We start from the raw sequence: 21,623 nt of genomic DNA on the forward strand, positions 1-21,623 counted from the left end.
ACATATTAGTCCACTTTATAGTGATCTACTAGCTTTATGAATTTGTTCAAAATGATGTATATTTCAAATTGTAAAAGAAAAAAACAAAATCTTTATATGCTTCAGCTAAGTTACTATTTTACTAATTTTATACTAAATGCTTGGCTAATACCATGCTTTTCATAGAATGACATGATTCCCAAATATAAATGTAAACTTAATAAATTAGTAGCCTCTTAAACTTGTCTAAAAAATAATATCTCATTAATACCAGGAACTTAATTAAAAAGACATGATTAACTCATTAAATTTGTAAAGAGACCCTAAAGGTCTAAAAAAACAATGAAGAAAAAGTAGAAAGTAGAAGTAAATTTTGAATGTTTAGAGTAAATTTCTTCAACCTTGTCTTCTTCTTCAACATACCAAAACAAGCCATAACCCAACACAATTCATCAACAACCACAACCGCACCCACTTCTGCAGGCAAAAGACCGAGAAAGCCACATAATCTCCATCACCATCGCACCAACCCTTTTTGATCTGGTTTGGTGCAATAATATGTCTCATCTTCAGCCTTATTCTCATCTTCTTCGGTATCGCAACTTTGATCATCTATCTTGTCATTAAGCCAAGAAACCCTGTGTTTGATATTCCTAATGCAAATCTAAATAGCATCTACTTTGATTCACCCCAGTATTTCAATGGGGACATTACTTTCCTGGCAAACTTCTCCAACCCAAACCAGAAAATCGATGTAAGATTCGAGCATGTGGATATAGAGCTCTACTTTTCTGACAGACTCGTAGGAATACAAACAGCTCGTCAACCTTTCACCCAAAGGCGAAAAGAAACGAGGTTGGAGTCAGTTCATGTGATATCAAGTTTAGTGTATTTACCTCGTGATCTTGCTGCACAACTTCAAAGGCAGGTGCAGAATAACAAAATCATCTACAATGTAAGAGGAACTTTCAAAGTGAGAGCTACAATTGGTTTGATCCATTACTCATACTGGTTACACAGTAGATGTGTGATAGAGATGACAGGTCCGCCTACTGGTGTTTTAGTAGCTCGAACTTGCAAAACAAAAAGATGAAGTTGCACAAGATAGATATTACTTTTACTTTTCCTACTTTTGTCTGGTGTTCATATCCAAATAGAAAATATGATGTCAAATCCCTCCCTCAGAAAAGAATTCCTGTTATTTGAAACATCATGCAAAGAAAACAGATTACTTTCATGTTTTTTATAATTATCCAGCTAATTTGTGATAATCCTTAAATGTCATGTTCAATCAATAACACAATATAGCAGCCAGTAGGACAAAAATAAGTAATAGGATCCTTCAAAAATTTATGCCATAAAATAAACTTTTTCCTATTCATTGAACTTGAGCCACCACTTTGAAGGTTTGACAGCTGAAACAAGAATATGGAAGCCCAAATAGTAAAAATTTCAGTGATTGATCACATTTCGTTTTTATGAAAAATGAAATCCTTAAATTTTATATTATTTTCAAGTTCTCTGACGAGTTCTAGAAGGTTGATATGAAAATCAGAGCAGTTAACCAAAGACGCCGATGGACTTGCTTTCCACAGAGATGCTGCAACCACCATTTAAGGTTATGTAACTTAGATATAAGATAATAAATCAAGAAACATAATTGATTGGTTGGTGAACATACAAATCCCATAAAAGTTGGATAAATATTTAGGACTAGTTAACTTGAACTAGTTAACAAAAAAAAAAATACTCACAGAAACTGCAATTCGTGATCCTTTATACCAAGACCTGTTTTCTTTCCTGTCTTCCAAGAAACTGAGAACATTATGTAACATAAAAAAAAGAGGAAGTGATTTAGTTTCACCAGTACAGCTGAGATTGCACATAAATTGCCAACTGTCAATCTCACAAGTCATACCTTCCCTATTCCATCCCTGTAGCCTTGTCAGATGGCAAGAAAGACAAGATTCCCAAATACTGATTGAAGGTGATTGATTGATTGTATTAGTCAGCTGGTCCTTCAATGGCTCCATTCTAGCTCTTATATCTGACTCTACTACAGTTTCTTTTGCTTCTTGGAGAATCTTTTTAATTTTGTAGCATTTTGTAACATGATATACATGATTCGAGAGAAGCATAAGAGTGAGTGTGTTATAATTTTCCATGGTCCCAATTCCCCTCCCCCCGCCAAAAAAAAAATAATAACAATAAACAAATAAACACAATGGGTTGCTGCAGATTCATTGAGAATTCAATTTGGGTCTATGAATTTTGATGGGAAGAAGTAATACATGAGTTCAAAGGGGGCAAACAAAATTCAAAAATGGCAAGACTAAACCACTTGTAATAATATCCAATAGGTTGAACTGTTAGATGATCAAATCATGTTTAAACAGCCCAATCCAACCAGGTTGACTGTAACATCATCTCCATGATAGTTTTTAAAATTACAAATTATATTGAACTTCTAAAACACATAACAAACTCAAGTAATGGAAGATCCTATGAAGCGTTTTTCATGGTCATAATCATCAAACGGAAACTTCTGAACTAATTATCATACACCAGATAATTATTAAAGGATAAAAAATTAAAATAGCAAACAGAGGTCCAATGTTGGTACACTGTCTTACCTAGCTGGTGTTGTTGGCCGTATCAGTAGTCCAATCACAACACCTGGTCACACATAATAAAATCATATATGAAAACTAGAACTCAAATACTTCTCACTTCATAGGCCTGAAGAAGATCAATATATGGCACACCTTTATCCTTGCCCGAGCTATTTTTGGCAAATGGACAACAAAAGGGATTAATCCTTGCTTAACTCCACGAGAAATTATGGACTCACCTAATTCCAATAATCAAACAAGGACTAAATTAAATAATAATGATTCTATAAATGCGACATCTGAACAAAAATGGGAATGCCATATACATCATGTAGAGACAAGATAGGCTAACTTTTATCAGTCAGCATGAGACGTTACTCGAATCAAGAAGTACAACTTTTTCATTTCAAAAGCAGATTTAGTTTTCTGGATGGCTATTTGAATTGAGTACTTCATTCCCAAGTAGAAGTTTCATTCCACAGTAGAAGTTGATGGCAAATATCAAACAGATAAAAGACAATGGCTTCTCAATGTGAAAACATAGAAGCAATAAAGAATACAAAATATAATGCCACATGGCCAAAGAAAACAGCAACTTTGAAGAAAAAAGATACCCATTTGAAGGCCAAAGATTTCAACTGAAGACGAATACTGTTTTCTGAATTGTATCAACTTACGAGCTTCAATGTATAGTTGAATACACAATAGCGGTTTATGAACTTTACGTCTGGTTTTGAGCAATCTCAGTAAAGGAGGCAAATGCTTAAGAGGATCAGTTGCAGCCACCTCCTTCATAAAACATACATTTTCCACCAAGTGGTTTTAGGGACTGCGGCTTGTCCGTGAATCGTTTTAGTGTTGTTTTTATGTATCAAAATTTTGAAGGTAAAGTAAAATATGGATTACATATGTATTATTGTGATTATGGATTGATGCCACTAACCCCTTTATATGCCAAGTTAGTAATTGCCTTCACCAAGTAGATAAGCCTTTCACCCCCACAATTATTCAACTACAAACCAAACTCCCACATCTTCTATTATATCCTCGTTCATCCAATTCTGAAAAATTCTGAAGTTCATATTGCTTTATGCGAAATTTAAACTAAGAGAACTTCTCAAACTCAAGGCAGCAGAACTAAAAAGGCCATGAATTCACAAAGAGTTTCCACCGTAATTTGTTGGGTGATATTTTGATCTCCTAACAATATATAAAAATATACATTCCTGATTAAATTCATATGCTCAATTCTGGTAAGTTTCTTTACAAATAACCCCTAATTCCAACAAGCTAGTTCTGAGCGAAGCACAAAAGCAGAGTTAAAAAATATTTGACATCAAACATGTAGGTAGCACTTCAGACGAACAGAGAAAGCATTAGGACAGCATACTTGCAAAAGTGATGAGTAAAATATACCACAAGAAAACCAATACTTTCAAATTGATTAAGTAGTGCACATATTGATAATAAGCATATATAAATCAACCTAGATGCCAAGTTAAGTCATTGACATTCATCATTGTGCATCAACCTCAGCCGGTGTGTTTGCCACAATTGACAAAGCATGTAATCCACTCTGTAATTCCTCTTGCAGTAAACCATAAACTAATATATGCCTTTTAACCAAACTCTTCCCCTCAAACTCTTGGGATACCACCTTCAAATTGAAATGAGTCTCGCCATGAAAATCATCAAAGTTGTCGAGAATGAACTAAAGGAAGCCATTAATGACACACTTCAATAAATGTGAGAGAGAATGAACTAAAGGAAGCCAAAAGGCACAAAAGGGAACTATCTCAGGAACTGAACCTGAAAGAGGCTCAAATCATTTTGATATCGTTTTATATAAAGTAGTAAAGCCATTTTTTGAAAGCTGATTTAGCGGAAATTTTAGACCGGCTTGTAGATGGAGAGTGGAGGATAAAAGCTAGCACCGAGGATGAGCTTTTACTATCAATTCATAGCTTTCTTTCTCTCATGAAACAAACTAAAGAAGATTGAATTAAGTTGTATCGAACTGAACCGTATTTTTTCTGTCTAGAAATTTTTAGATTGATCTGACCTCCTCTCTTTCACTCCCTATCAACTACTCTTTTCTTTATGGCAACAACAACCATAAAAAGATTTTCATTTGATACCTCTCATCTACCTGCCTAGTACAAGGCTTATTCAGAAATTATATACTAAATTCACATAATATAATGCTGGAACTGATCTTTAAGAGAGTGATTTGAGGCTACATGAAAGGGTAAGGGCACCATGCTTTTCTAGTAAGATTAGGGATCCTGCACTCTCATTTGGATAACTATAATTCAGTTCCTACCTTCTAAGAGTCCTCTCAAACCTAGTATCCTTCGCTTTGATCGCCTTGTGATAATAGCTAATTGGATCTAATAATCTGCCGCAAACAGATAGTTGAAAAATAAGTGCCCCTCATTTTCATTCACCTGCCAACACAATACACAAGTTAGTGGAACCCCCATATTTTTAGTATTCGGGCGGCTACGAGTTGGCAAACACTCAGCACACAAACGCCACATGAAGTTTTTGAGTTTCGGTGGAATGTGTAAGCTCCACAATTTATTCCAAGCTGCCCCATGTGGTCCTTCCTCCCAAGGCCCTGCTAAACACTGGTAGCCAAATTTAGATGTATATATGCAATCCTTAGTCCAATTCCAGATTAGCCTACCCTCCTCCAACATATGTGGTGAAACAATTTGGCACACTTCCCCAACCACGATCAGGTTCAATATGGCCTAAATTTTCCCTCTATCCCAAAGCCATATATTACCAATAAGCAAATCCTAGGCTCTACAATCCTCCAACCCGGCTATACATGCTGACTGAACCCTGAATCTCCCATATTTGGAAGCCACGGGTCCTTCCACATCGAGACTGAAGTACCATCACCTATCCGCCATCTCATCTCTTTAGTAAGAACTGATTTTTCCTCCCAGACACTGGTCTACACATAAATAGGATTATTGTCTAATTTAGAAGACATGAATGAATTTCTATTAAAGTATTTGGCTTTAAAGACCCGACTCACCATAATATGTGGTTTGCTAATAAGTTTTCAACCTTGTTTACCTGACAATGAGATGTTGAAATCCAGTAGATCCTTAAATATCAAACCTCCCCGTTCTTTTGCCTGGCACAACCTGTTCCAAACTATACCAATGAATATTCTTCCCCATCCACTATTCCTTCCCCACCAAAATAAATTCATAATCTTCTGAAGGTCATCACATGTTGCATTCAGAAGTAAAAATGTACTCATACAGAATGAGGTCAATGCTTGAGCCACATGTTTGAATAAAATTTCTTTATCGGCCATCGATAGAGATTTGAAGCTCCAGCTACCAAATCTTTTCTTGAACCTATCTTTTAAGAATCCAAAGATAATTTTTTTTAGTTTTCCTAATAAAGGACGAGAGTCCTAAATATTGGCCCATGTGTAATGGTGTATCCACCTTCAATAGATCACATATGCATTCCCTGGTATTAACAGTAACATTACTACTAAAGAATATTCATGATTTCTGTAAATTCACTGCCTACCCTGACACCAACTTATTATTTGCTAATAACCCTTGAATAACTTGACATTCTTCAGTGGATGCTTTAAAGAATAGGAAACTGTAGTCAGCAAAGAATAAGTGGGAAATACTAGGCACATACATGGAAACACGGCTGACATGAATCTGACCTGTTGCCTTTGCCCGCTTAATCAGATTAGAAAGTACCACAACACATATAATAAATAAGTAAGGGGATACAGGATCCCCCTGTCTGAGACCTCTATTTGGTTGAATAGGGCCAACAAAATCCCAATTAACTGGGACTGAATACGTTACAGTAGTGATGCACAACATCATATAATCAATCAAAGTCGTGTGAAACCCCAATCTATTAAACATCGTCTTTAGAAATCCCTATTAACTTTGCATATGCCTTATTAATATCGATCTTTAGTGCCACCTGGCTATGCTCTCCTCTATTCTTATGTTTCATGTAGCGAATAGCCTCAAATGCAACATGGACATTATCCACAATTGATCTGCTAGTGACAAACGCGGACTGGGTATCAGAAATGATAATAAGCGGCACATCCTTCAATCGGTTGGATAAGACCTTCACAATGACTTTGTACAAGATGTTACAAAGAAAGATAGGCCTAAGATCCTTCATCTGTTCTGGGCTTTCCACCTTTGGGATAAGAACAATGATTGTATCATTTAAATTTACTTAGCTACATTTGGAGTTCTCAACATTTGCTTAAGGAATGGTATAAATGGAATATTGGTAATGAGAATCATATTAATGTTTGGTCGGAGCCTTGTGTTAGAGTAACAAAACCTTAAACTCTAGACATTTTTGATTGATGGATTGGAAAATCTCAGACTCTATGATCTTTTTATTCCTAATTCATTTGGGGTGGGATTTCGAGTTATTAGAGGAGCTGTTTCTCCCTCGGGACATTTAAGAATTGTCAAAATTTCCACCACGGTTGGAAGATAAGGAGGACATAATTATTTAGCGTAGTAATCCCTTAGACATGTACTCGGTTAAAAATGCCTATAAGCTGGCGGTGGAGCAGTTGGAGCCTTCTGAACACCTCCGAGTGGCTAGAGAGTGGCCCTTCACCTGGAAAGCCGATGTGCCTTTCAAAGTCCGCTACTTCAGCTGGCGTCTAGCTCAGAACTGTGTCCCTACTCGTACGAATCTATTGAAGAAAGGAATCAAAGTGTATAATGTGTGTGTACATTGTAGCGGGGATATTGATGACATTTGACATATCTTAGTTTTATACCTCATTATTTTCTAGCTTTGGTGTACTTTTTTTCATCTAATGGAACGATACAAGTATTTTTATAAAAAAAGAACATGTGATTTTTTGCTTGAATTGAATTGAAAAATTAAAGGGAATGAAATATGATTGATGAGAGATGAGAGAGAGGAATCATTAAGAATTGAAGGTTACTCCTTCGTCAACATGATTTCTACTCAGTCAATTTTAATAGGCGATAAGCTAATAAGTTGATTCATGTGTTTGCAAAGTCATCCCGTTTTTTTCACTTGTCTCGTTGTTTATGATTATTTACCCAGTTTAATCTCTTTGTAATGTTATTTGCTTGCTCGTTTGAGGCTTATTAATGCAATTTTTTTTTCAAAAAAGAAATACAAATAAAAAAAATATGAAAAAATGAGGTAGTTAGACACTGTAATATAACTTCCAATTGTCATGATTTTTTTCTAAGTTTAATTATTTTGCCATTGAAAGAGTGTTTGATATTTGATGAACCTGAGATAATGATAAAGATAAAAGATTGAGATGTGGATAATAATAATATAATTAAGAATTATTATTATATTGGACATGGATAAGGATAAAATAATATATTTTATTATTTAGCCATACTTAAATTACATAACAAGTTTGGTCAGAGATAAAATGAACTTTTCCATCGTACTAAAATTATTCCACCCATTCTACCATCTCTAGTATAAGATTGAGATAATTCCAAAAATAATTCCTATGCTTTGGGTGATTTACAAATTAGTGTTTGTGGTTTTTTTTTTTTTTTTTGTAAAAAGAGGATTGAGTTTCTCGCTCATTTGCAAACTAATGATTTTTAGGTTGATATGATCAATTTAACTGATGATGACCTCAAAATAAAAAAAATCCAGAATTGATTATATTTTAAGCAACTTTAATTCTTCAATTTTTTTTTGTTTTAATGTCAAAGTTAAAAAAAAAAAAAAAAGAAATTTACAAAAATGAAGATTTTGTAAAATAAGTAGTTCAATGATAAATATGTAAATAGATTGAATTTTTGAAATTTGTATTATGGAGTTGGGCTCCGACCCATCTTGGAGATAGAGAAAGAAGGGAAAATTACACAGAAATTCATATTTTATAAACTATTTACAATTATGTCAAATCATAATTTTGGATTATGTCCAACTAGTAAAATCAGTCCTTTTAATATATTTTATTGATTAGAATTTATAAATTAGAAGTCTAGAATATATTTTATAGGGTTTATAATTTATGAATTGGAGTTTAGAATATTTAAATTATAATGTAAAATTATAATATATAGAGAATAATGATATATTGAGAATTAAGTTTGGTGATATGACTTAGTTGTAATTTTGTACCGATATTCATGTATTTGACCCGAGAAAGAATAGAATTGGGTCCAAGAGCTTTGCCCAATAGTCATGGCCATGACCATCAATCATAGACCTAACAGTACCAAAACCAGAGGGTGGGAGTCGGAGTGAGATAGAAAGGAAGGGGAGTATGGCAATCTGTGCACCGTCTTCTATGATACTTTCATCGGCTACCTCATCTTCTTCTTCTCTGACTACTGTTTCTACCGGGGTTAAGGTGCAAAAATACCCCTAATGTTTTGGGTCAGGAGCAATTTTATCCCTAACGTTTAAAATGGTGCAATTTTGCTCCTAACGTTTGTAGCCAAGAGCAATTTTACCCCTAACATTGGTAATTTGGGTCAATTTCAGACACTATTATAAAACACAGATGTTTTTGTTTATTATTTTGCACCAATTGCATATCAATTTATTCTAAAAAAAGGATTTCATGTCTTTTGTAATTTAATAATAGAATTTGAGATTAATATTTATAAATTCGGTGAATTTTTTGAATTTTTTTGTTTACTTCGTACAAAAGACAGTATATTTTTTATTTTTTTTTATTTTTTTTTCACAACCCGACATATGTTTATGATTTGTTATTGATAAAATGACGCACATGTGAAGTGTAGATGATAAGATTTATGACCGAGAAGACAGTTTGATGAATTATTTCTGAAATTGATCCAATTTATCAACGTTAGGGGTAAAATTGCTCCTGGCTATAAACATTAGGGGTAAAATTGCACCATTTTAGACGTTAGGGGTAAAATTACTCCTAACCCAAAACGTTAGGGGTATTTTTGCACCTTAACCCGTTTCTACCGCGAAATCTTTTTTCCCTTGTTCAACCAACAATGTTACTAGTACCACTCCATTTCTTCTTGGGTACTCCATGCTAAAATCAAATCCTTCCTTTTCTCTTACCAGCAGCCGCAATTGTGTGGTTCGCTCCCAGAAGAAGCGATCATTTCTCGTGTGCCCCTTGATCAACGCTGGATGTTTGAGGAGTCCGAGCTTAACGGCCCTGTAATTCCTTCGCTCCCTCTCTTTGGTTTTTTCATATACATGCTTGCTTGAGCACTTTTCCTATCTTTGAATTATGGGGTTCTTTCTAATTTGTTGTTTTTGATGTCCATAGTCACTTTAGCTCGCTGCAATTCTTGGATTTAGAACTTTTATTTCGAAAAAAAAGAAAAGAATGAATACTGAAATAGGTATGTCCTCTGCTTCTTCATGGTTAATCATAGTTGGATTTTGTCTTGTAGGAAGGGGAGTATGGCAATCTGTGCACCGTCTTCTATGATACTTTCATCGGCTACCTCGATCTCCTCTTCTCTTCGCTTATTTACCACTAGATTCCCAATTTCCCTTAACCCATCAAAATTCTTCATCTCTGATGTCAAACCCATAAAGCAATCCTTATTCATTTTGTATAAACCAATCTCTTTCCAGAAAATTACAACGAAGAAACCTCCGCCACCGTTTGCATCGGCACCGGGCGCTACGTCTTTGCAACCCATTGAAGAACTTCCTCCAAAGCTTCAAGAAATCGTCAAGCTCTTTCAATCTGTCCAAGAACCAAAGGCTAAATACGAGCAGCTCCTTTTTTATGGCAAAAACTTGAAGCCACTCGATTCCCAATTTAAAACCAGAGAGAACAAAGTAGAAGGTTGTGTTTCGCAAGTCTGGGTTCGGGCATATTTAGATACCGATAGGAATGTTGTATTTGAAGCTGATTCCGATTCAGTTCTCACAAAGGGGCTAGCCGCTTTGCTTGTTCAGGGGCTTTCTGGCCGGCCGGTGGAAGAGGTGTTAAGGGTTTCACCGGATTTCGCTGTGCTTCTTGGATTGCAGCAAAGTTTGACCCCTTCTAGGAATAATGGGTTTTTGAATATGTTGAAATTGATGCAAAAGAAGGCACTTGAGTTGTATGTTGAGGCTGAAAAGCCTAATGGGTTGAATTTAGGGGTGGGTGGAAGCGAGGAATCGAGTGTTGAATTGGGTAATAAAACAGTGAGTATTCAAAATGATATAGAGTCAAATGCCATAAGGAATTCCATTGACAATTCGGTGTCAATTTCAGAACCAAAAGCTGCTAATGGTGGTAATAATGATGATTCAGATAAAATAGGCAGTAGAGGAAAAAGAATTAAGGAGATATTGGAGAGAGAGCTCAAGCCAATAGAGTTGGAAGTGGAGGATGTTTCTTATCAGCACGCGGGGCATGCTGGTGTAAGAGGAAGTGATGGCGAGACTCATTTCAATTTGAAGGTGGTATCCCAAGAGTTTGAGGGGAAGAGTTTGGTTAAAAGGCATAGATTAGTTTATGGTTTACTGCAAGAGGAATTACAGAGTGGATTACATGCTTTGTCAATTGTGGCAAACACACCGGCTGAGGTTGATGCAAGATGATGAATGTCAATGACTTAACTTGGCATCTAGGTTGATTTATATATGCTTATTATCAATATGTGCACTACTTAATTGTGGTATAGGTTATGTTTGTATTCTCATGCTTATATGCTCTCTTTATTACTTTACCAATTTCATTGACAACATATTTAATAATGTACTTTTTATGTGTTAAATGTTGCTAATGCATTATGAAGATGGATCATAACACATCATCCACTCTTTCTCGGTTATTTAGTCAATTGATTGCATTAGTGTGATTCAATTTCTTATAGTGCTATTTTTATCTATATTCATGTTGCTTTGCATTCTGGGTCAAAATGGCTCGACTTAGTTCTATAATTAAGGCTTGACTTCTATGATGTCTTTGCGAGTCTATTACTCTTCTGTTAGATGTTTTGTAGCTGTGTTCTAATCTAGGAAATCAATATTTACATGATATACTTAAAAGCTAAAAGTGTTGCTCACTAAAATGTAGACTCAGTAGGGTAGGGAAGACCGGAAGAGATTTTCTGTCACTTATTGCAAGATAATGTTTCACTTGATATTTGATCAGGGTAATATATATTTATATTGAATATCCATGGTAACTCAATATAGTTGTTATTGGGATATCCTTTTCAGAATAAGCTCTAGGATTGGCCCAACATGTTGGAGTTCAATCGACATCTTGCAACTATCGATGGCTGCTTCTTGGAGTTCCTATATGTTAGGTGTTATCTCTAGTATTATTTGTCATTAGAGATTTCAATTTTCAAATATATCAATCTTCTAATGCGTTAACTCCTAAAGGCCCATGCTTAAGATTTTGTTGAAACTGCTCCTAATATGTTTGTATTTGCTTCTCATTATGATAGAAATGTTACTGACATTTATACAAATGATATTTCTGCTTTAGTTAGTTGTACATGATTTGTTCACGTGTTAAGGTTGTGGAAAATTAGCTAGACTTAACTATTTTTTGCAGAATGCCTGTTGATTCATAAATGACTTAGTTGCAATTTAAGTTGATGAGGTTCTGAAACATTTTGTCCATAAGGTGAATGCTGAGAAAGTTGCTGTATCTGGCAAGAAAAGAACTCAAAAAGTATACAGGAGGCATTCAGGAAGACCAGGTGGTATGACAGTGGAAACATTTGATCAACTACAACAGAGGATTCCAGAAAGAATTATTGAACATGCTGTTCGTGGAATGCTTCCTAAAGGAAGAGTAAGTTCTGAATTTCTAATTCAGTATGACTGTCTATGTATTAAGTTTTTTTCCCTCTCGTGTTTACATGACTGGAATTTTGCTCAGGTCTAGTTTTTTGTTTCCATAACCTCTTCCTTTTGGTGCCATTTATTTTGGTGGTGTGGTTTTCGTTTTGCATAGATGTCTTTGGCTTCTTGTTTTAGGTACTAGGTTATTTTAATTGGAATGAGTTACTGTCCTTTAAATGTAAGAGAACAAAGGGGAGCACTATGGTAGCTGTGCTGCTGACATTACTGAATTCATTTGTGTTTGAAGTTGAGTACAACCAAGTCTTCCTGCCATATGCTTCTGAGTTCAGTCAAGCAGCAAACTTCTGCATTTTAGGCCAAAGTTGATGTGTTTGGTAAATATATGATACAAGTTCTAAAAGTCAAGAAATTAAAAATTAAAATATATATATATTTGAAAGAAATCTTGTACTGGTGTGGCAAAGACAAAGAGAAATGCTGATGCAACAAGTAATGCACCTGTTCCAACTAGTGTCTGTTTCAGCAACTTGATGACTGGTTTAACCTGAAAGCATGAAATGACCATATTAATCCCATTCAAACTAAAATCTTCATTTATTATCTGCTCGGTGTTACAGTGTAGTTTGATGGCTTGGTATCATATATCCATGAGTGCATTATTAGCTTGCGCATATTCTTTGTGTGTGAGGTACTTAATTTTCCTAGTTTAGGGCATATATTTATTTCTTCTATTTTGGTTATTTTGGATTGATCATATGTACTCACAATACCTTGTAAGATCCCAACAGTCTATCACGAGCCAGGACCTGCCATGAATAAAAGATGTTATTAGTTGATAGTTCATGATGTCAGTCTTAACACTGTATTAGCTGCTTATGTATGACTACTTTTGCAATCATGACATCTATTCATCCCAGGGCTCTATATTAGACCAACTGTATGAGAACATAGCTGAAAATGTCAAGGGGTTTTGGTACACATTTATTTACTTAGTAGTTACATTTTTTCTTTTGATCAAGGTTGGGCAAATTTTACTGGTTTGACATTAGTATTAGTTTAAAGAGAAGTAACTTGAGTTAGCACTGTCAAGATGATAAATAGAGAACATTTTGGCTGCCAGTTAGTTCAACAGTGGGAAGTAATTGAGCATTTACTTTTGCATACATCAATCATTCTATATAAGTTAGTTTGAGAAAAACAAAATCATAATGAGAGAGTGCTACCTCTGGCGGCTTTGCCCACATTTGTCCACCGTACCATCCACTCTCTTCATATGGTATTACTGCTGATAGGAGTCTGTCTCCAACGTAACTTGATCCCTTAAACATGCATGCTGAAATGAGTCAATACTTCAAAAGTCTTATCCTTCATTAATATTCATTAATATTATTAACATTTTGACGGTTAGAATTAAAATGATTACTGCTAATGGGAAGTACAATCATTTAATGTGATAAATTGATGTACTATATAGTAGTTGTAGATACTCATACAAGAGGCTTCCATCCTTTCCCTTTTTCTTCAATCATGGTAAACGTTGTTGTCGTGTGACCAAGAGGTCACGGGTTCGAGTCTTAGGAGCGGCCTCTTGCCAAATAAATTGGCAGGGGAAGGCTTGCCCCCAGTACACCCTTGTGGTGGGACCCCTCCCCGGACCCTCACTCAGCGGGGACGCGTAATGCGACCGGGCCGCCCTTAATTATGTTATTTTGAAAATTAGGCCTATTTTTGTCCAAAAAAATTTAATATCAGCTAAGTTGCGAAAGCTATTTATCCCAAAAGCTGCAAACCAGCTTTCCCAGCTTTTAAGCAAGCAGTTTTGCATTTACCAAATGCTGCTTTTAGCTAGGAAAGCTGCTTTTAGGGTTTGGGAAAGCAATGCCAAACTGTCTCACAGTAACTTCCAAATGTTTTGGATGCGGCAAAAGGCAATCAGTGAATGTTACCATCGGTGATATAGTACTTATAAAATTATGAGCATGGCTCAATAATTAGTTAAAGAAGAATCTCTCCCTTATGGCTATCAATTGTATGAGTGCACGTCCTAATTGTACCCCTGCTTTCTGCTTTTTTCTATTTGTGTGTGCTCTTACATGGATTAGTGATGGGTTTACGTTTATCAATAACATATGGAGACAATCTGTGCTTGCTAAGGACTTGAATCATATTGATGCTTTGGATAAGTCTATGAACTGTGTAATACTAAATTCCAAAGCCCGTCAAGTGACCAAGAAGGCTGAACATTGAAAGTTGGTGTACAACTCAAGGGCATGTTTATTCTTATACTATATCTGTTTCTGTACACCTCCAATGGTGGGAAAATAGCTGATCAAAAGGAAATTTCAATGCTTTTAGTGCAGAGAAAGTTGAATTCTGTATCACTTTTGAAGTCCTTTTGGCTAAGTTGCATCACAGTTTTCCATGTATTCATGAATGATTTTGATATTTGTGAGGCACTTGAAGTTCCATGGGGAGAAGAGTTTGGTGAGAGCTGTAGAGTAGAATATTCACTGGTTACTTACTCTTGACATAAGGGAACAAATGTAGGGCATGGTTTCTATCTTCTAGCGTGTAGAAACTGATGTGTTGAATGTGTAGTGCGTTTGAACTTTGAAGCGACTCTGAACTGAAACTAGTGATGGTTGTAGCTATGACTACATGTACAAAGTATAACTATAAAATAGCTAGTCTATTACATGAAACGGATTAATCTTTGCATTTAATCTCCCATATTTTTCTTAATAAATAAAATCAACTGGTAAGAATAAGTGAGAGGATAATATCTCTTCTAAGTGTATTTCTCTTTTGTCTTCAAAAACTTTTGTTCTTTTATTTGAGTAAAGAAAATCACTGACAACATCTTTTGTTCATATCCTGAGTTGACTGTTTAGGGAAAAGTGAGCTTTTGTCCTTATATTTTGGGCAGGGTGAATTTTCTGAAAGAAATAAATTTTCCTTGTGTGGTCTATATGTAGAAGAGATAGTGTGAGGAAGTTGCTCATTTATTGGACTTTTTGTATGATTGGGTTTTGATAAATTTAAAATTGGATTCATTACACTTGACATCCTTGCATGCTCTCAAGATTTCAAATAAATGTGATACTGTCTTAAATTTTTATGAGAGTGACGATTTACTTGTTTATACCTTACAATGTGGTTCCTATTAAGTTCATCCTCACCCATTTTCTTGAGGCGAGTCTTGGTTGAGTGGAAGAGCCTTGGTTCCGACTTCAATATTACAGAGTTTGACCGAAACAGCCTCCTTGCTGTGCAAGGGTAAGGCTGTGCTTCTTCGACTTTTCATAGTCTGGAATTAAGGGAACCTTGTGCCATTGAAGCACTTTTCCTATCCTCTCCTTCCTTGTGTGAATTTTGAGGCACAATGCCAAAACAAAGGATACTATGATCAAATTCTCTAATATGGTTGTGAACAAATCGTGTGCATTTATGTCATGTTATGATTTGAAGTTATGCTAACTTGTGTGCATGCTTTGTTGTGCGTACATATTTTTGTCCAACAACTACACTAAATTATTCAACTCCATGTTATTCTGATGATTCTTTTGTCAAATATTTTACTAGAAAAGCTAATGTTGAAGTATCTGCATTCTACAGAGATATGTTTGGTCTCTTGACTTTTATTTTGGATAATCGAACCCTTTTAGAGCTGTAATATCAAACAATGTACAACATCTTGTGACAGGCAAGCTTTTTCTCTGCAGAACATGGCATAAAGAGTCGCCATCTAAATACTTATATCAAGTTTCATTTTAGTTTTTCCACATAATTGTCTATACATATCGATAAATTAATATGCAGCTTAATCGTTTCATTCATTAGAAATAATGTCACTTATAGGTTTAACTAAAGGATGCAGGATTGAGAATCTTTTTTGTCTTAAAAGTTATTAGGAGCCCAAATGTGATATTATGGTACCTGCCTATTGAGAAGCAGGGCAGTGAAGTTGTTGATATTATTCGTGTTAATTGCAGAGCATTATTCAACCACCTTAAGGTGTACAAGGGCCCAGGGCTCCCACACGAGGCGCAGAAGCCGGAGGAGCTACCTATTAGAGACAAGAGGATACAAAAGCAGAGGTAGAATTTGAATTGTTGGCTAGCTTGAGATGTGGCAACCAAGGTGTTTAACCACCTTAAGAAAGTATTGCAGTTGGGCAGAAGCATTGTTCATCCACTTGGCTTGCATACATCTTTTTGATTCACCAATATGACTCTCGGCCCTGCTTCTTCCATCTTGAGCTTTTTTGATGTATTTATTTTCTAGTACTAGTTCTGTGCTTGTATTGTATTGGATTGTATTGATCTGATGAAAATTTTACCTTTTGTTTTGACCAATTTAAGGATTAATGTTATTTATATGATGAGTGTTTGAGAGGGCGAGCCTTGGCGCAACGGTAAAACGTTGTTGTCGTGTGACCAGAGGTCACGGGTTCGAGTCGTAGGAGCAGCCTCTTGCCAAATAAATTGGCAAGGGAAGGCTTGCCCCCAGTACACCCTTGTTTTGGGATCCCTGAAAATGGTTTTTTTTTAAATAAATATGTTTTATGTTTTATGTTATTAAATTCGGTAGGACATAAATATGTTTTATGTTATTTGTTCTCTTTTGCTTCCATTTATTTGTTTTTCTCCTTGTTTGATCAATTAGATATTGTGGTTGGGAAATACAAGAAAGCAAAATGGAATTTGGAAATGTTATTCAAGTTAGGAGCATGGATATTACATGGTGTTGATGCAACCAAAATGAAACTCTACTCAGATTTGAAGATGCAAAAGTTCGACAGGATTATCTTTAACTTTCCGCATGCAGGGTTTCACGCCATCAGATTGGGTAAGCTGCCTGTTACATTATGATCACTTTGATGACTTTCAGTATATTTTATGAGGCTTTCCTTTCTTCTTTAGAATTTCTAGCATGAATACACATTATTTTCCATCATGAAACACATAAATATGTTTTATGTTATTTGTTCTCTTTTGCTTCCATTTATTTGTTTTTCTCCTTGCTTGTTTGATCAATTAGATATTGTGGTTGGGAAATACAAGAAAGCAAAATGGAATTTGGAAATGTTATTCAAGTTAGGAGCATGGATATTACATGGTGTTGATGCAACCAAAATGAAACTCTACTCAGATTTGAAGATGCAAAAGTTCGACAGGATGATTATCTTTAACTTTCCGCATGCAGGGTTTCACGCCATCAGATTGGGTAAGCTGCCTGTTACATTATGATCACTTTGATGACTTTCAGTATATTTTATGAGGCTTTCCTTTCTTCTTTAGAATTTCTAGCATGAATACACATTATTTTCCATCATGAAACAGAACTGAAACATCAAATTTTTTGAGGTACTTTGTTATAGTTTGATGGAAAAACACTAAATTTGATCCCTTTATATGTCTCAATGTGTATGTTTGGTTAATGAACTTCAATTTGGTCATACCAGAGTCCCTGAACTTGTTGATTTGCTTATAAATGGTCCAGAATCTAAAGTATAGAAATAGTCCAAGGACATGATGTTAATAGCTTGTTATTTTTTACATGTCATTTCATTTTTACCACATATAATCCATCTCTAATTACCCTTTAGAAACATATGACATGTCCTATAACAATATTAAGATGAAAAATGGATATGGTTTAAACTAAAACAAGATTAAATGTACGCTAATAATTCAATTTAAGTGTGTATAATTTACATTCTGCATTTTACTATATGGGACCATTTGTAATAAAATGAAAATGTAGAGGGACTACTTATAATCAAACAATGTTTCGGGGACCAAATTTTACATTTTGCCTAGTTCAATCTGGCATATATTGTTGCCATTGCCTATTTTTGACTGCCTAGGAGACATAAGAAACTTGTGCTTGGTTTCTTCACAAGCGCAAGTGGCATGCTACGAGCCGAAGGAGAAATACATGTAACTCACAAAACATCATATCCGTTTAGCCGCTGGCACATCGAGGAACTTGCTTGGAAGAACTCTTTAAGGTTAATTGAGTGTGCTGATTTTAAGATAGAAGACTATCCGGGGTATAACAACAAGAGAGGAGATAGCAGAATGAGAAGATGTGATAAGCCGTTCCCCTTGGGAGAATGCAGTACCTTCAAGTTCAGGTTCTCTCCTTCTATTAAGAAGATGTCAAAAGTGCACAATACTCGTAAAAGATCTGAGCTATCTAACAGTTACTCATTTGAGACAAATTATCAGGCAAGTCGTTTCGATCATGGACATCCCAAAAGATGTTTGTCCAACAATATGGATGTAGTTCTGTTACCTGTTAGAAATGCATATCAGACACCTATTGGAATGAATTTGCACTGGAGGCCGAGATTTGATTATGAAAGGTCGCAGTTGGAAGATGGCAGCATTATCAGGCTAATCCAAGGGGAGATCCATTTGGAGCTTGGGATGTACAAAGAGGATTCAAAATGCATATGAACAACTTTTCTTCTGGTTTCAGATAGAATGGGAAGGGGAAGTCTTAATGCATCAGATAGTGATGGTTGCAAGCAGAGGGCGATGATTTATGGTCAGTCTTCAAAAGGAACACAGATGTGCGAGTATCAAAGGTCTGTTTATTATATGAGAATGCAGGAAAAGCATTCGGGTTCCAGCGCTATGAATGAAAAGATTTCCTCTCCTATCTTTTTGGATGGATATTTCAACTTTTGTACATATCTTGAGATCAGCTTCAAATTGTTACTGCTTCATTTTGGAACAGCTATATTTTAATGTTTATGAAACTTAAAAGATATATATTAATGGTAAGCTTTACTTTCTGTGTTTTCACCATTGGATTAATTTTATACTTCATCATCACACAAAGGCACCTATATCAATTGGTAACTCATAATATAATGTTTTAACTCTTTCATATCTTTTGATATAATGGCTTGAAAATAATAGGGTAAATTACACCTATGGCTACTGAACTTTATCCATTTAACGTTATAGCCATTGAACTTCAATTTGTAACAGTGTGGTTACTGAACTTTACACTTTTTAACACCGGTGGCCACTCAACACCTCAAAACAACCGTTGATGGTCTGAAAAAAAAAATTAAAGAGTTAATGATATTATAAGGAACTTTAATCTTGAAAATTTTCGTTTTGAGGTCATTTAGGTGTTCTTTGGTTAGGGGAGAGAGTGAATTTTTAGAGAGAGAGCTCCAAAAAAATGTGATTTTGGAAAATAAAAAATGTGGTTTTATGGTAAATGTTGTTTTGAACAACTTTAATTCTTGAATATTTTCATTTTGAGGTCGTTAATGATCATTTTGAGGACTTAGTTAAAGTTGAGTGGCCACCGGTATTAAAAAGTGTAAAGTTTAGTGATTATACTGTTAAGAATTGAAGTTCAGTGGCTACAATGTTGAAATGGATAAAGTTCAATGGCCATGGGTGTAATTTACCCGAAAATAATGGTACGTTCAAAAATAGAGAAAAATAACGATAGAACCTGTGAAAATTGCTTTATTTATAGAGAAATAAAATCAATTAAAAAATGACAAGGTAAACATAATTATATCAGACTTGAAACGACAAATCACAAACTTGGTTTTATACGTCTGTTTATTTGTTGGGGAATGTTGTGTTTTGGAAAATATTAGAATCTTTTTTATTAGAAAATAAAATATTTTTCGTTGTTTGACTACCACCAAAACAAACAGAAAGAAGTGGTGCATGGCTACTATTTTCAAAAGACACGAGAAATGAAATAGAATTCTTAAAGCTTAGGAAAATATTTTGCTCTATGCAAAAGATAAAGTATTTTTCTCAATTTCTTCAAATATATTTTTCTGTTATAATCTAAAATTTTCCGTTTACTTATCTTTTTAAGTAAATAAATACAGAAAAAGTAAAAAAATATTTTTTTAAACAATATTTTCCCACAAATAAATTGGCCATAATCTCCACAAATTTTACAAAACTCTGCAAATTTTACCAAACTCTTCTAGTAATGTATGCGTCATATTCTCATTTTTGTTATATATTATTGGCTTAATAGGCACCCAACCCTCTAAACTTGTAACTTTTTTCACCTGACCCCCTCAACTTAAAACCGTTAATGAACATTTTTTTTTTTTTGTAGATTTTAATTTGCTTCTTTGCTAGTTTTTAGAGAAGAATGCTCCTAAGTTGTAATTCTCTTCCTTTTAATATATAACTATCGCTTCGGTTAAGAAAAAAATAGATAAATTTGGGGATTCTCTATGCTAAATTTAGGGAATAAATCAGGTTTTTGATTGACAATTTTATGTGAATCCCAAGCTTATAAAAAAAAAAGTTAGACTTCAAGTGGACAGGACTCATAAGGATTAATCGGGATTAACTAGCGATTAGTTGGATTTATATTTTTAAATAAATAAATTATTATATAAATATAATTAAAATATGAATTATTCTATATAAAAATAATAATATATAATAGGAAAAATTATAAAAATAAACAATGTGATTTGATCGATTTGCAAACAATGGTTTATATTTTGTAAATTTTGCAGGGAAAGAATATTTGAGTCAATTCTTCTGTCAAATTATACTTATGATTTAGTTAATTTGTATAGTTAAATATTATATTTTGAATAATTTGTAAAATCAATCTTTCTAATTACTCCAAATTACTACATTTTGGGATAAATAATCATTACAATAATTTTGGAAGGAATAATTGAGTTTGTAAACCAAGGATTATCTTTGCAAATCAACCAAACCACAATGTTTATTTTTGTACTTTTTTCTATATAATATTTAAGACATACCGATTTATACCGTCAAATTTGAGAAAATCAGGACGGTGTTCTAAAAATCCCCTTTAAGTTTTTGTTTTAAACAACGGGAGAAAATCTGTTGTCCCTATTTTGGTGTCTCCTTCCATGTCCCTTTCATAAGAAGTGGTCCTTTTTAATCACGTGGGTCCCCTTAGCTCATAAAATATTATTTTAGTTAAAAGGGATCACTTTTTGTGAGAGGAACATGGAAGGGAACACCGAATACACTTCGAATTTTTGAAGTTTGGGAAATGATTACAATATTAGTTAGATTATGAATAAAATGTAAAAATATCTTTAATGTTTACCGTCGAGATTAATTTTACTCTTAACGTTTAAAATGGTGTAATTTTATTTTTAACGTTGGTAATAAAAAAACAACTTTACAATTAACTTTTTTTTTTTTTACAAATTGAATCAATTTCAGATATCATTAA

The 21,623-nt window shown here is 34.5% G+C and overlaps 2 protein-coding genes and 1 long non-coding RNA gene across 10 annotated transcripts; 2 read left to right on the forward strand and 1 right to left on the reverse strand.

Moving 5' to 3' along the window:
- Positions 1-487: 487 nt before the first annotated feature.
- On the forward strand, positions 488-1,723 carry LOC136208958 (NDR1/HIN1-like protein 3; the record flags this gene model as incomplete). The annotated part of the gene is made up of 1 exon (XM_066000266.1): positions 488-1,723. A coding segment is annotated over one exon (585 nt), but the record flags the coding sequence as incomplete, so codon positions are not given.
- A 7,879-nt stretch (positions 1,724-9,602) lies between these two features.
- LOC136208626 (sufE-like protein 1, chloroplastic/mitochondrial) lies at positions 9,603-17,808 on the forward strand. Of its 8 annotated transcripts, XM_065999695.1 has the most exons (6): positions 9,603-9,782; positions 10,022-11,198; positions 11,793-11,881; positions 12,208-12,378; positions 16,382-17,237; positions 17,430-17,808. In XM_065999695.1, the coding sequence occupies exons 1-2, from the start codon at positions 9,649-9,651 to the stop codon at positions 11,166-11,168; spliced, it is 1,281 nt and encodes a 426-aa protein (XP_065855767.1). In that variant the 5' UTR covers positions 9,603-9,648; the 3' UTR covers positions 11,169-11,198; positions 11,793-11,881; positions 12,208-12,378; positions 16,382-17,237; positions 17,430-17,808. The 8 variants fall into 8 exon arrangements, with proteins under 8 accessions (XP_065855767.1, XP_065855764.1, XP_065855766.1 ...); XM_065999692.1 differs by having other exon boundaries at positions 11,793-12,378; XM_065999694.1 differs by lacking the exon at positions 11,793-11,881 and having other exon boundaries at positions 12,136-12,378.
- Positions 12,822-13,688, reverse strand: LOC136208627 (uncharacterized). Its single transcript, XR_010677211.1, has 3 exons — positions 13,613-13,688; positions 13,160-13,195; positions 12,822-12,933 (listed from the first exon to the last, which is right to left on the reverse strand). It is a non-coding gene; the product is annotated as an uncharacterized lncRNA (long non-coding RNA).
- Positions 17,809-21,623: the final 3,815 nt, after the last annotated feature.

Source organism: Euphorbia lathyris, chromosome 10 (assembly GCF_963576675.1).
Source record: "Euphorbia lathyris chromosome 10, ddEupLath1.1, whole genome shotgun sequence".
Lineage (NCBI taxonomy): Eukaryota > Viridiplantae > Streptophyta > Magnoliopsida > Malpighiales > Euphorbiaceae > Euphorbia > Euphorbia lathyris.

Excerpts from the sequence above, each read along its gene's own strand:
- LOC136208626 (XM_065999692.1), top strand. The coding sequence starts at position 9,649 with ATGCTAAAATCAAATCCTTCCTTTTCTCTTACCAGCAGCCGCAATTGT. Across the intron at positions 9,783-10,021 it reads AGTCCGAGCTTAACGGCCCT|GAAGGGGAGTATGGCAATCT; the intron begins GTAATTCCTTCG and ends TTTGTCTTGTAG.